We start from the raw sequence: 14,240 nt of genomic DNA on the forward strand, positions 1-14,240 counted from the left end.
TACAAAAGAATGAAACTTATACCACTCTCATACACCATACACAAAAGTTAGCTCAAAATGGATTAAAGACTTGAATGTAAAACCTGAAACTATAAAAATCCTAGAACCAAAACATAGATGGTAAGCTCCCTGACATCAGTCTTGGTAATGTTTTTTTTATTTTAATTTTTTTAACGTTTATTTGTTTTTGAGAGAGAGACAGAGTGTGAGCAGGGGAGGGGCAGAGAGAGAGAGGGAGACATAGAATCTGAAGCAGGCTCCAGGCTCTGAGCTGTCAGCACAGAGCCCAATGTGGGGCTCAAACTCATGAACTGTGAAATCATGACCTGAGCTGAAGTCAGACACTTAACCAACTGAGCCACACAGGTGCCCCAGTCATGGTAATGCTTTTGTGGCTGAGACTCCAAAGGCAAGGGAAACAAAAATAAAAATAGACAAATGAGACCACATCAAACTAAAAAGCTTCTGCACAGCAAAGGAAAATGTCATCAAAACAAAAAGCAACCCACTGGATAGAAGAAGATATTTGCAAATCAAAACTCCAATAAGGAGTTAATATCCAAAATGTATAAAAAACTCATACAACACAACAACAACAAGAACAACAAAACAAAGAACCCAATTAAAAAATGGGCAGAGGATGTGAATAGACATTTTTCCAAAGAAGACATACAGATGGCTAACAGGCACATGCAAAGATGTTCAACATCACTGATTATTAGGAAAACACAATTCAAAACTACAATGAGAGGTATCACTTCATACGTGTTAGAATGATTATTATCAAAAAGATATGAAATAACAAGTGCTGGCAAGGATGTGGAGTAAAGGGAACCCTGATACACTATTGGTGGGATTGCAAATTGGTGTGGTCACTATGGAGAACAGTATGGAGATTCTGCAAAAAAATTAAGAATAGATACCATAAGATTCAGCTATTCCACTACTGGCTATTTATTCAAAGAATACAAACCACTAATTCAAAAGATATATGCAACGCTATGTTCACTGAAGCATTACTTATAATGACCAAGATATAGAAACAACCTATCTATCTGTGTGCTGGTGGATAAATGGGTAAAGAAGAAGTGATATATAATGAAATATATATAAGTATATATAAAGTGGAATACTGTTCAGCCATAAAAAAGAATTAAATCTTGCCATTAGTGACAACAAGAATGGGCCTTGAGGGTATTATGCTAAGTGAAATAAGTTAAGAGAAAGAGAAATACCACATGACTTCACTCATACGTGGAGTCTAAAAACAAACAAAATCCAAACAAACAAAACCAAATCCATATACGGAGAACAAATCACTAGTTACCAGAGGGGAACAGGGTTGGAGGGTAGGTGAAAGGGATAAAGAAGATCAAGTGTAGAGTGATGGATGGTAATAGACTTTTGAGGGTGATCACTTTGTAGTGTATACAGATGTCAGCTTACAATATTGTACACCTAAACCTTATACAATAAAGAGAGGGGGAAGAGATAAAGACTTAAGGAACTTAACAGTAAGTAGAGTCAATTCTTGTCTTAGAGAGAGTGATGCCCACTCCCTCATCTTATTACTGGCCTCCCTTCCCCTGGAGTCCAGCCAAGAAGGCGGGAAAAGGAAAGAGTTCTTTCATATGGCCTCAGAAACCTTACCAGGAATAGGAGCAAGGAACAACTCTGCCAGAAGCTCTACTCAAAGTCAAAGCCATTAGAACTTCTCTAATAAAGGCCAGGATGAAAAGGCCAGGAAAAAAGGGTTGATGTCATTGACAGCAGGAAGATCTGGCTACATGCAAAACTGAAATAGGTCATCTCTGCACAGCTCCTCTTCCTAATCTTTGTCCCACTCCCCACATGACACCTTTCTTAAGTGAATAACTATACGAAAGGTAAGTGAGCCCTCTCCGTTATCTATGGCCATGACTACCCATTCTACCAGTGGAGTCCCATGATTGCAAGAACAGCCAGTAAGCACAGATGAGTATTTATTGAGCACCTGTACAAAGAACACACTTAGTAAATATTTGTTGAATGGATATTGAACAATGGAATGATATGTAAGGCTGCCAAAAATCCCACACAGACTGCCACCTATTCATCTTAAAAAACAAAATAATGAGAAGATTTTTTTTAATCTGACTTACAAGTTTTTTCTGTGCCCTTCAGAGGCTCACTATATTCATCTTCTACCACAGAATACACATTAACAACATACTCCGTTTCAGGCTTCAGATCTTTCAGTACTGTGCTACTTTCCAGTCGGCTCACATAAAACTAGGGGAAAAAAATTTAAAAATAATAGCAACTTATGCTGCAATCACTTCCTTCTCTTCTACGACCATTACAAAGTAAGTTAGCTGCAATGAGCTTAGAAATTATATTTCGATGAAACCATTGTCTTTTGCTTTTGGAAATTACCAGATTACAATGAGATCTTAGACAATTCATATAATTTATTCTCCCAGCTGTTGTTTCCTTATTTATTTGTAAAATGAGTGGGTAAAACTAGATCATCTTTAGTGTTTCCTTCCACCTCAAGGATTCTACTATAAACTCACAAATAAATCAAGCATCCTTTGATTAAAAATCATATTGATATTCTGCAATTCTTAGAAACCATGAGAATTTAAGCAAAGCTCTTTTCCTTTAATTAAGCCCAAATGGAAGTGTTTGCCTAGCAAGGAATAGAAAGCACCACTGTTGATTCAGTTCTGCCGCTCTCTACATCTTTCTTGCTCCACACCCAACATTTTTTGGACCTTAATGTGAAGGACTTAATCTCAATATCAGGAAGGAGTGGGCTGTAGATGTTGTCTACTCACTTCTTGACGTTTCCCTCCAGAAACGGGATAGTATTCCACCTTATACCTGTCCACGCTGTCAGCAGGAGGTGTCCAGCTCACTCTAAGAGAACGATGGGTTCGCTCAGAAATAACTAGGTTAGAAGGTGCTTCCAGGTCACCTACACATGGAAGTAAAATGCATACGCTTTTATCATTATTATAGCAAGGTGATGAAATCTGAAATTAGATCGAAACAGTATTACTCCCCGTATTTCAAATTTGTACACACATCCTGATATAAAGTAAATCAGTCTAGAGTCCCATTGCCCGTAAGACCTCCCTGGGTGGGCAAAGGATTTTTCAGTCCCTGAAGATTCAAGCCTGGGTTCATCTTTCATTAAAACCTGATCCCACTCTTTCTTGTGGCGCTACCTGTTTACCAATCACCTAGACTCTAAAACCTCTGAATCGTCCTTGAATACTTCCTCCTTTCCCTAATCTTATACATATAACTAATGAATAAGGATTTGGGTCCTGACAATTCCACTGTCTCTATCATTGTTGGACCACCCACATTCACCACCCTCATTATCATTTGATTATTTATATTCATGTCTTAATCTCCTTAACAATAAGTTATACTCTGTGTGGACAGAATTGGTTTCTCATTTATGTTTATTTCTCCTATAGGACCTAGTTCAGTGGTAAGAGAAGCTACCCACTTTCTTTCTCAAGAGAGAAGAAAAACAACCAAGTCTTTTAAAATTTGGGAATATCCTACTGCCTGTGATTGTGCTCTCTCTGGTTAAGGAAAGTGAAATGACCAATGAACAACAGAATGACTACAGACCAATATCTAGACGTAACATCAATGAAAATAGAAATATTAAGTTCACAGTGATCATTAGAAAGATGTCCCAAATAATAATTTAAGGAGAATTAATTCAATGACTTCATTAGCATAGCAATCATTCTCCTATAAACTCTTTCAACTTTCTTTGTAAAGCTGGGGAAAGCATTTCCATTCTTAGTACTCTAACCTTTATTATAGTTGGGTCATAATCAAGCCTACAAAATTATCAAGCAATTTTACAGTCTGGGAAGCTAGAATGAATGCAACTATTACACAGCTGATAAAAAATAAATAAAGGAAAACTGATAAAAGATGTTTTCATCCCCACTCAAAGTTCTCTCCAACTAAATAAAACTACAACTCTCTCAGCTAACCCAGAGCCAGAAGCCTAAAAATTCTGGCTTCCTGGCTGGTCTATTTCTCCAGGGAAAAGGTCAGTCTGTTGTTCAAAATCCAAAAGGAAAATCTGCAAATGTTTGGAGAGAGAAACTCAAGGAAAAAAGTCAAATACGTGTATTCTCAATACCCAAAGCATATGAACCATTTCTCCCATATTAGTTGCTTATCTTCAAATAAGCTAGAAGTCATTTCTAATTCGTTGCCATCAGAAACAAATCCGAGAAAAAATCACGGACTAAACTAATGATTCTCAACTGAGGGCATTATTCTTCCCATCAGATATTTGGCAACATTCAAAGATATTTTTAGTTGTCACAACTCAGGGAATGCTACTGACATCCAGTAGGCAGAGCCAAGGGACGCTGCTAAACATTTCACAATACACAAAAGAGTCCCCTTTCCCCATCCAAAACATAATTATCTCTCCCAAATATCAACAGTGCTGAGGGCGAGAAGCCCTAGGCTAATCTTACCTGGACCTTTGACACTGTTACACAAGTTAATGGTGAGGTCATCTACAATCCTAGAGAGTGACTCAAAATCAGCCACGTTGTATGCATGAATATCATCAGGATCCGTCGCAATCATCTTTAACTCATCTTCATCAGCATTTTTAATACCTTGCAAAAAAAAAGGATACATCAAATTAAAAGCATTTGGATTTTCAATGTTAACTAGAACATACATATGATTTTCCTCAATAATAAAATGACTATCTCTGGCACAAAATAGAAACAAATAAAAAAATAATGTGAACTAAAGGCTATTCTGAATTGGCTTCTTCTAAATGCTTCTAGCACCAATTTCCCATCAAAAAGTGTCTCTAGAGTGTTTTCTCTGGAAAGTAAAATAATGGATATCAAAAATAAACACGGTGCCACAGAAAGCCAAACAGGGATTTTCCTGCATCCTACTAATAGTACATTTGTCCTCCTGACCCATTACTTTCTTCCAAGAAGCCATGTAGTTGCATCCCATTACAAGGGGAAAAGAAGAAAATGAGTTGACTTCTTGGCATATCTTTTTGATAAATTATGTGATAGGGAAAATATGTTTAATAAATTATGTGATAGGGAAAATATGTTTATGTGTTTATGCTTCAAAAATATTTTAATTACAAAAATATCCTCAGCTTTTGTAACCCCAGGGGCACTGCTAGCCTTTCGAGGGCTTACCAATAGCAAACAACTCCACGCCTTCATCCTTGAGTTTCTTTGAAGGTGCCTCAACATCATCTTGTGATTTTCCGTCAGTGATGAGAACACCAATTTTTCGAGCTCGAGGCCTCATGCCAGCTTGGGTCTTGAAGCTCTGTTGACGAATGAAATTCAAAGCCATGCCTAGTGGGATTTTTAAAAGAGAATCAGTCGTATCATTACTCAGCCACAAGTTCTGACCAAAAGCAAGACCTAAAAGTGCACGAGGCTGTCCTTACTCACCTGTGAGAGTATTGCCTCCTTTGTATGGTAAGTTTGCCACTGCTTGCAACAAGCTCTTCTTGTCTCTGTGAGCATTTAACTGCCACTCTGTTCTGGGATCCCCACTGTACTGAGCAAGGGCTAAAATAACACCACTGGCATTAGCATATATAAAAAAGTAGGACAAAAATGTCTAAAGGTCTTCAATATTGCCAGACCTACCAATTTGTACTCTTTTGGGACCAATTTCAAAGACTTCCACAATGCGAGAAATGAAACTCCTCACGGTTCTAAAATTTGCCCGGCCAATGCTCCATGATCCATCCACCAGCAACACAATGTCTGCTTCCGCTCTGGTGAGACACTCCATTCCTGACATGGCAATCATGAGACAGGACAGAGTAAGGAGCAAATTCTTAGTAGAATGACTTCCTAGCCATGCCTCTGCCATCCCTGGATGCTCAGTGTTGCCTAGCTGCTTCAGTTCTGTAGCTTAGCTTGGTGATTTGGAGGTCAAGACTCCAAAAATATGTCAATATGATTCATTAACCTCAAATAACATTCATAAGGATCACCAATTCCTCCAATGATATTTCAATGACAAATCTTTCCTTCATCTTTGACTCTTTCCTGACTACAGTCATAGATGCTGGAGACTTAAATTAAACCATCATTGTATTTGAAAGGGCTTACAAACCCAAGAGCTGTAATAATTGAATGAGAATGTATAGCCATCTGGCGACAAGGCATTAATAATTTTAATAAAATTTTAATGTGATCTAAAAATTAGATGCAGCATTTTTTTGTAATATGTAATGGTCATTGGCAGACAAATACGAAATGAACTGATAAAATGTGTGAGCTAAAAAAGGTTTTAGCTTAAAACATGTTCTAAAATAATTAAGCTTCGGGCAATTATTACATATATTATGAAGGATTACACACATGAATCTTTATTAGACCTTTTGGAAGTAAAGATACCTTGTTCTAAAACCTGATAGCTACTATACTATTGAGTTGCTAGCTATTTAACTTTATCATGTACTATGTAAAACAATCAGGTAAATACAGATGGTGAAGTCTGCACATTTAAAAAATCAAGAAAGAAGGAAGACAATTTAGAAAAGTATGCAAACAAATATACAAATTGAGAGCTTTAGAGACAACAAGCACAAACACTGATACAAAGCTAGGGTGCTTTGGAAAGAGAAAAATCCCAATATCCTCAGTGCACAAGCTACAAAATAAAAATATAAGTCAGTTAATATCATCATAACAGAAACAACAGAACATTCATACAAAACAGCAGGATTTGACACTTTGACTTATTTTGTCCACATCCACATTTTTTAAATCCCCTCTTTTCTGGAAGCTTACATTACCAGCTATGACTTTTCCAACTTCTTGCCGTGGTAGCATCCGAGAAAATTAAATGATGCTCATCACACTACAACGGCATCCTTTGCATATAGTACCTCCCATCAGGACTGAAGACTCCCAAATACCACTCCAAACACCTAAGCCTTTGCAAGCCTGCCCCTACTCTGCCCAGGTCTACTCCTTTTTATCAAATGATGGAAAACATTTAGAGGTAAATTCTATCCACTACTTCCACCTCTAAGAACATTCAAAGCTAGCTTCATGCACATCAAAGCAATAACTGTGACAGGAGCAGAAAAATCTAGAGAGCTTATGCTTCCATGTTGCTTACCAAGTCATGGCTGTCCACCTATTTATGTAACCTAACTCTGCTTGCTCAGCCCAAATAAATCATTTCTGCAACTACTTTAACAAAATAACATTGCATTTTAGTTATTAAAAAGAGAGAAAAAGTATGTAACCTACCCATTGCAAAACCTCAGCTTTAAATAATACAGTACTATGTAACCAATGCAAATGCTGACAAGATAGGCCTTAAAAAACACTGTCAAAGGTATGTTTAGCTAGCTGTTTGAAGATACCTTTTTAAGCGTGCAAATTATTTAAGCATATTGTAGTATAAAGTGTTTATATTTGCTTTTCACTGTGTGACTAACCTAACAGTTCACATTTGAAATAGCATCATAATATTAAGTTTTCCTGGGGAAATGTAACTCAGTTTCTTACCAGAGGATAAAATTGGCATGACAGTTGTATCAGAAAGGGTTGTCATTTCTTGTCCAACAAGGGGTGAACTCTCTCCTCCATCGAACATTCCAAAAACATTTACTTTATAGGTGGTACCTGCCCTGAAATGTTAAAATATATAGTTTGTATGTAGAACTGGCTCAAGAGGTAGCACATTTTGCTTTGTTAAACACATTCATCTTGATTTTACAAACGTCCACTTACAGCAAGTTAAAAGGTACTGCTTCTAAGCAATGGGCTTTAAGAAAATAATTTAAATGCTGTATGTTGCAAGGTAACATAAAGTACCTAGCACAATGCCTGGCACATAGCAACCTCAATAAATTTCATCCTCTCTACTCTGCTAAAAGTAAACAATGAGTATTTATATAGATTTCAATATCGTTGAATGAATGATTGAGACAAACAAACTTTCCAAAAGGCAATGCACAGTAGTCCATTCTTCCTACTGTGATGAATGTAGGGTGCTGTTCAAACTCAGACTTCCTTGTTTTCCACTGCACAGCCTGAAGCGAGACCTTTAATCAGCCCACCCTTTCCCACTCCTGCCAGCTGGCACCAAGCACAAAGTCCTGCTTCTCTCTCCCATGGCCCACCCTGGAAGAGGATTCATATTCAGCATCTCAGTGTGAGTCACCTGGGCCTTTCCAGAAGGCACAAGAACCCCCACATTTCAACAGGCCTGGCTAGGGACAAGCTGCTTTTGGTGACATCGTGAAACATGAAAGTTAATTTTTTAAAAAGCAGGATGTTATTGAAAAGATGCCATTCCTAACCATTAAAATGTCACAAAAAACTCAGCTTGGCCTCTGAATCCTAACCTCATCTTCCGTAAGAACAAGACTAAGAAAGCAACGTCAGCTGATTTTAAGCACTCTGCTGGCAATCAGACACATAAGTGATTATCTGTGTAAGTCCTACTAATTTACATAAGCTATTCGATCTTTTAACCATAACTGAATATAGTTCATTCCTACCTAAGTTCCTCCAAAACAACTGTATTGTCATATGGTCCAACCACTAACTCCCCCAGTCTTCTGTCATCCCCCGTAGGGTGGAAAGTGACTTTATAACCCTTTACTTCCCCAGGGGCAGGCTCCCAAGTCACTCGGAAGCTTGACATGGTTGGGTCAGATGTTTTGAGGTTTCTGGGTGATTTAAACCGAGAAGCTGTAAAGATAAAAATGTTTTAAAATATTATCCATAAGACTAGGTTTGGGGTTTTTTATTACCCCCTGCAATAAGAAATCAGATTAGCGATATCTAAGTGATGTACATGGGAATCATCGCAAACACAACACTTCAAATTGTATATTTATAAAATGTGGTAGCACCAGACATAACATCCAATAAAAATCCTGATAACGAAGTGCTACCCAAATGGATATATAAATAATTCTCACCATTCATAAGATCATATTAGCATTAGAACATTAATATGTAGAATCATTTTACCAGGATTAGTATGCTAATCAGGATCCCATCTGATTATTATAATCTAATTTACTATGGAATTAATTTTAGGCACTAACAAATAAAGTAGATGTATTAAAGCCTTCCTTTAATATATTATACTCTTGCCCCCCCTCCAAAAAAAAAATTATTTTATACCTGTTGTTCCTGATCCTTGCCTAAGCTTTCCTTCTCCTGTCTTGTATATTGGGAGAACTGTAATGTCATATGTGGTCTGGGGCTGAAGTCGTTTTAACACTGTTGAGGTGACTGTGGGTGGCACTTTAGCAACCATTTGTCTCCCTCCCCCACGGGGGCGATACACAACACGGTAGTTGATGACTTTCCCAGGTGCTGGTTTCCAGGTAACTCTCATTGTGTTTTCTGTTTCTTCATCCACTTTCAAGGTTTTTGAATCTGGGGATACTGTGGGATAAAAGCAGATTACAATGTATATCGTGTTGAAAGAAAATATACATGTCTTCTTTCCCATTTATGTGAAAAGAAACTGTGGTTTCTTAAATATGTACAGTATTCTTTTGCTTAGCAATGTGATCTCTCATAAATTCATGATGGCGTGTGAGCCTAATCTCCGTGAGATCACGGTAAGATGTTTTCTCTTTATCTAGCTAATAACTAAAAAATGGAAGTTCATATTGCACGGATTTCCTTTTGCATTCTAGAGACTTTAGTAAAGAAAACATCCATTTCCGGAGATGAGCTTTAGAATTTTTATTATATTTCCATCCGTAAAGAATTCCAGTAGCAATCATGCTGTGGAGAATACTAAAAATCATGAATGCAGGGTCAGAAATATTATTTGGGTCTTTTCAGTAAAAAGTATGGTCCATAAATGATTAGCCAGAGTTGACTATAGTTAACCCTATTTTTGTGACTGCCACTGACATGAACACAAAAGAATAGGAAACTCTAACACATAAAAATATCTCCAGGGTTCTAAAAACAAACTGGTATACACTGAGTGTTTTAGGGAACACTATGTAAAAAGTGTTTGATAAATATATAATCAATGTTTTTTATTAAATTATCTTTTACTAATATTTCACAATTATTAATAACTATATCAGTATCAGAAACAGATCACTAAACATCCACAAAAAGCCAACACACATCCCTTTTCTTTTACAAAGTTAAAGCATATAAGCAAGATCATTTCACTCAGTTCAATAATCTTAGCATTCAAAGATAATAAGCAATTTCTACACGAAGACACTAAACTGAAGGAAACAGTGCAAAGAATATTTCTTGATCCTAAGAGAAATTTTCATGTAAAGAATCTTTCTTGATCCTATGAGAAATTTTCGTGTTCAAACAGGCAAGGGCCACTTGTAACAACTAAAAAATCGAAATAAACTAAATATGCATATTGAACAAAATTTTTCAAACATTGGATATCAGGCAAGGTAGGACAGTGATCCCTGAGAGATAAAAACAAACGGGAGTGAGCTTTATGATTATCCTGGCTTATTGCTTAGACAGAATTTCCAGCCCCAGTTCAGGAAGAGGGAAAGCAGATGGAGCCTGATGATCTCACTTAGATCTCACTTAGAGGAGATGGTTTTGTGAGTTAGGGGAGGCCAAGGCATCTAGAATTGCAGAGCAGAGTACTGAAGAGGAGATGGTGTAACAGAGGGAAAAGCTCCAGAAATCTGCAAGCGGTCCTCCTGGAATCTTCAGCCCAGTGCTAATCAGTGCATATGTATGAGGAAACCACCCAAAGCTAGGGAAAGAACTACTCAAAAGCAGCAGAAGGAACAATTATTTCCTAGAGTTCATGCAGTCTCCCAGTGATGCCCCATTAATGGGGCAAAATTATCCCTAAACTAAGGGATTCTCTGGTCTGGTTGTAACAGAACTTAAATGGAAGCTTGAGAAAGATTAAACTACTCCAAATAACTTAACTGAATCCCAGAGCAAAGCTTAAAGATATTTATAAGAAGGTAAAAATATCTGGCACCCAACAAAGTAAAATTCACAAAGTCTGACATCTCATAAAAATTACCAGACATGCAAAGAAGGAAAAAATATGACTTATGTTATAGACTGAGTGACTGTGTCTCCTGAAAATTCATCTGTTAAAGCCTTCACCTCTAATGTGATGGTATTTGGAGTTAGGACCTTGGAAAGGTAATCAGGATTAAATACAGTAGTAAGATTAGGGTCCTAATCTGATGGGACTGAAATCCTTATAAGAGGAAGAGGAGACATCAGAGCATGATCTCTCTCTCTCTCTCTCTCTCTCCCCCCACCTCCATGCGGAGACTGGGGAAAGGCCACGTGAGGACATAGTGAGAAGATGGCCATCTGTGAGTCATGAACTGACTTCTCAATAGAAATCAAATTGTGCCAGAATTTTGATCTTGGACTTCTAGCCTCTAGAAGTATGAGAAAATAAATTTCTGTTGTTTAAGCCACCACTTAATGGTATTTTGTTGTGGCAGTTACAGCTAAGACAACCCATAAGAAGAAGAAAAATCAACCAATAGAAACAGCATCAGAAATGACATATGTGACATAATTATTCAAAAGGGACAGTAAAACAGCTATTACAACTATATCCCACATGTTAATAATGCGAGAAAAAGTATTAGGCATGTTAAGTAAAGATATAGAACATATAAAAGAGACTCAAACCAAACTTCGAGATGAAAACTACAATGTCTAAGATTAAACATTTGGAAATTGTGGAAAGAAAATTAGTGAACCTGTTGACATGGTAATAGAAACTATCTGAAATCAAACACAAGGGGAAAAAAGATTGAAAGGCTGAACAGCACAATACTAAGCTGTGTGATAACCTCAAACAAATTAATACATGTATAATTGGAGTACCTAAAGAGAGTGGGGTGTAATAAAGTATTTTTAAAAAATAATGGTCTAAATATTTTCAAATTTTATAAAAGTATAAACTCGCAGATCCAAGAAACTCAATAAGCCCCAAGCACAAGTATGAAAAAAACTTCATCAAGGCCCATCAGAAACAAATTGCTTCAAATCGGTGATAAAAAGAAAATTTTTAAAGCAGCTATGTAAGCAAAAGATACATTATATAGAAAGGACAAATAATGACAAAATAGATAAAGAAATTCAATATATGGTGGGGCGCCTGGTGGGTGGGTCAGTCGTTGAGTGTCCGACTTCAGCTCAGGTCATGATCTCGGGACTCGTGGGTTCAAGCTCTGCATTGGGCTTTGTGCTGACAGCTCAGAGCCTGCAGCCTGCTTTGGTTTCTGTTGTCTCTCTCTTTGGATTTTCTCTCTCTCTCTCTCTCTCTCTCTCTCTCTCTCTCTCTTTCTGTGCCCCTCACCTGCTCACACTCTGTCTCTCTGTTTCTCTCTCAAAAGTAAATAAACATTAAAAAAAAAAAAGAAATTCAATATATGGTTATGGATTGTTTCTGGGAGATGCAAAAGTATACGTTAAACTTAGAGTAAACTGGTTGCAATTTTTTATTTTAGGGTTTAAAGACACTAAGAATTCTCAGCAAAGCCCATTACTTTCTATAAATACTAACATTTATTCAGATTAATCCTCAATTCTCTATTACTATTCTCTAGGTAAGTAAACTATTATTTATATATACATATGATATTTATATTTATTATATTTTTTTCAAAGGAAAAAATGTAAAGTCCTTACAAAAACTTTTGGAAATAGTATAGGAAAGAGCACTATATAGAATAACAATCTATTTGGATTAGTATCATTTCCAATTGTCACAAATATTGAGTAAGTTGGTGTGTGTCTAACACTTTTCTAGAAAAGATTGTGCTAATGTTTCTGACCTCTTGTTTCTATGCCTAAATTTTTATTCAGTGGAACAAAGTGTATCTCTCTTGCACAAAATTTCCAGACCAACTTCTCACAACTCAGAATTGAGAAAAATTAACAGTTAATTCTTACAAGTGTTGGTCTTGTAAGACAACTATATCCCCCAAAATATGAGATCCCAAACCTCAAAACAGTCCCAAATTTAGATGTTAGTAACAAATTTTGTAAATCATACTTTGAAATGCTTCAAGGAACGCAATTATATTCCTGCCTTTTAATTCTTTAAAATAAAAGAATCGAGGTGAAATAAGGTACAACATATCTTACCCTAGTCTTCATGGAAAACTTTAAAGTTTAGGGCAAAAAAAAAAAAAAAAAAAAAAAAAAAGCCTCGCTGGCTTCCCATGAGCAAAAAGCAAAAATTTTCACTTCATTGATAGGTATGCCACGTGCTGTAAAAGGGTGCAACATTCACATCTGTAAGTGCTTTTCATGTTTTAGAAGCTCTCACAAGATGCTTTCCAACACCCACTGTACCTCTGCTAACCCAGCTGCCATAAACTCGAGCGCCAATAGAAAGGTTCCCATCTGTTGGCTTTCTAGCCACAATCCATGGTTTTCATTGTGTCAGCAGTTTGCACACCATGTTGCCGAGTTTCAGGAGAAAGCACTCCCGAAAATATTTCCACAATGTCCCCTTGGAAGTTTATGAGAAACTCTGAGAGCATGACCTAGTGACTCTGCCCATTTATCCATACTTTAGGATTCATCCACCACCCAAGTACCACATCTGACTCCGATTTCTCAAGTACTTTCTAAACTGCTTTACTTTCCACAGAGAGGGCAAAATAAAATACAACAACAAAATAGAAGTAGAACAAAGAAAGTTTCTTGTCTTCTCTATCATTTGCTTAGATGTTTGAGCAGTTTGTGCACAAATGAAACTCTGAAAACTGTACGTTTCATTCCTGCCTACTCTGCTCCTAGTTCAAAAGAGGCCTTTCTGTTCACTTACCTTTAACTCAATCAATTAGTCAAAAAAATATTGAAAATTTCTTAGAGGCTCAGCTTCTTAGAGATGAAGGTTTATTTAGGGTTTCTGTTAACATATTTGCTTTTGGCTAAAACATATCCCCTGTGGAGATTTTCAGTCCCAAATAAATATTTGAAGACTTAGTCTTTTTGGAAGAAGACACAAATGAGAAGATTTTTGAAAAAGCTCCCCTCTAAATACAGATACTTTTGTAACTGCTCAATCACATGAACTGTATCTTCACTCCTACAAATAAAGTTGGCTATATGTGTAATATCTGGCCTAGTTTATGAAATGATTTCTCTTTACAACAAATAAAGTTCTGCCAGATGAACTTCTGCCAAATTTTTAAACTACATCAGCCAATATATTCAGACACAAGAGTT

The 14,240-nt window shown here is 36.8% G+C and overlaps 1 protein-coding gene across 4 annotated transcripts in view; it reads right to left on the minus strand.

Moving 5' to 3' along the window:
- Positions 1-14,240, minus strand: part of COL12A1 (collagen type XII alpha 1 chain) — a 115,518-nt gene that overhangs the window by 63,774 nt on the left and 37,504 nt on the right. For 2 of the 4 annotated variants that reach the window (XM_007090120.3, XM_042986675.1), the window contains 9 exons: positions 9,189-9,455; positions 8,555-8,747; positions 7,557-7,678; positions 5,673-5,822; positions 5,472-5,591; positions 5,208-5,372; positions 4,506-4,652; positions 2,820-2,959; positions 2,142-2,271 (listed from right to left, as the gene is read on the minus strand). In XM_007090120.3, coding sequence (XP_007090182.2) covers positions 2,142-2,271; positions 2,820-2,959; positions 4,506-4,652; positions 5,208-5,372; positions 5,472-5,591; positions 5,673-5,822; positions 7,557-7,678; positions 8,555-8,747; positions 9,189-9,455 — 1,434 coding nt within the window. The remainder of the gene's footprint in view (positions 1-2,141; positions 2,272-2,819; positions 2,960-4,505; positions 4,653-5,207; positions 5,373-5,471; positions 5,592-5,672; positions 5,823-7,556; positions 7,679-8,554; positions 8,748-9,188; positions 9,456-14,240) is intronic. The other 2 variants (XM_042986676.1, XM_042986677.1) reach the window with 1 other exon arrangement.

Source organism: Panthera tigris, chromosome B2, assembly GCF_018350195.1.
Source record: "Panthera tigris isolate Pti1 chromosome B2, P.tigris_Pti1_mat1.1, whole genome shotgun sequence".
NCBI lineage: Eukaryota > Metazoa > Chordata > Mammalia > Carnivora > Felidae > Panthera > Panthera tigris.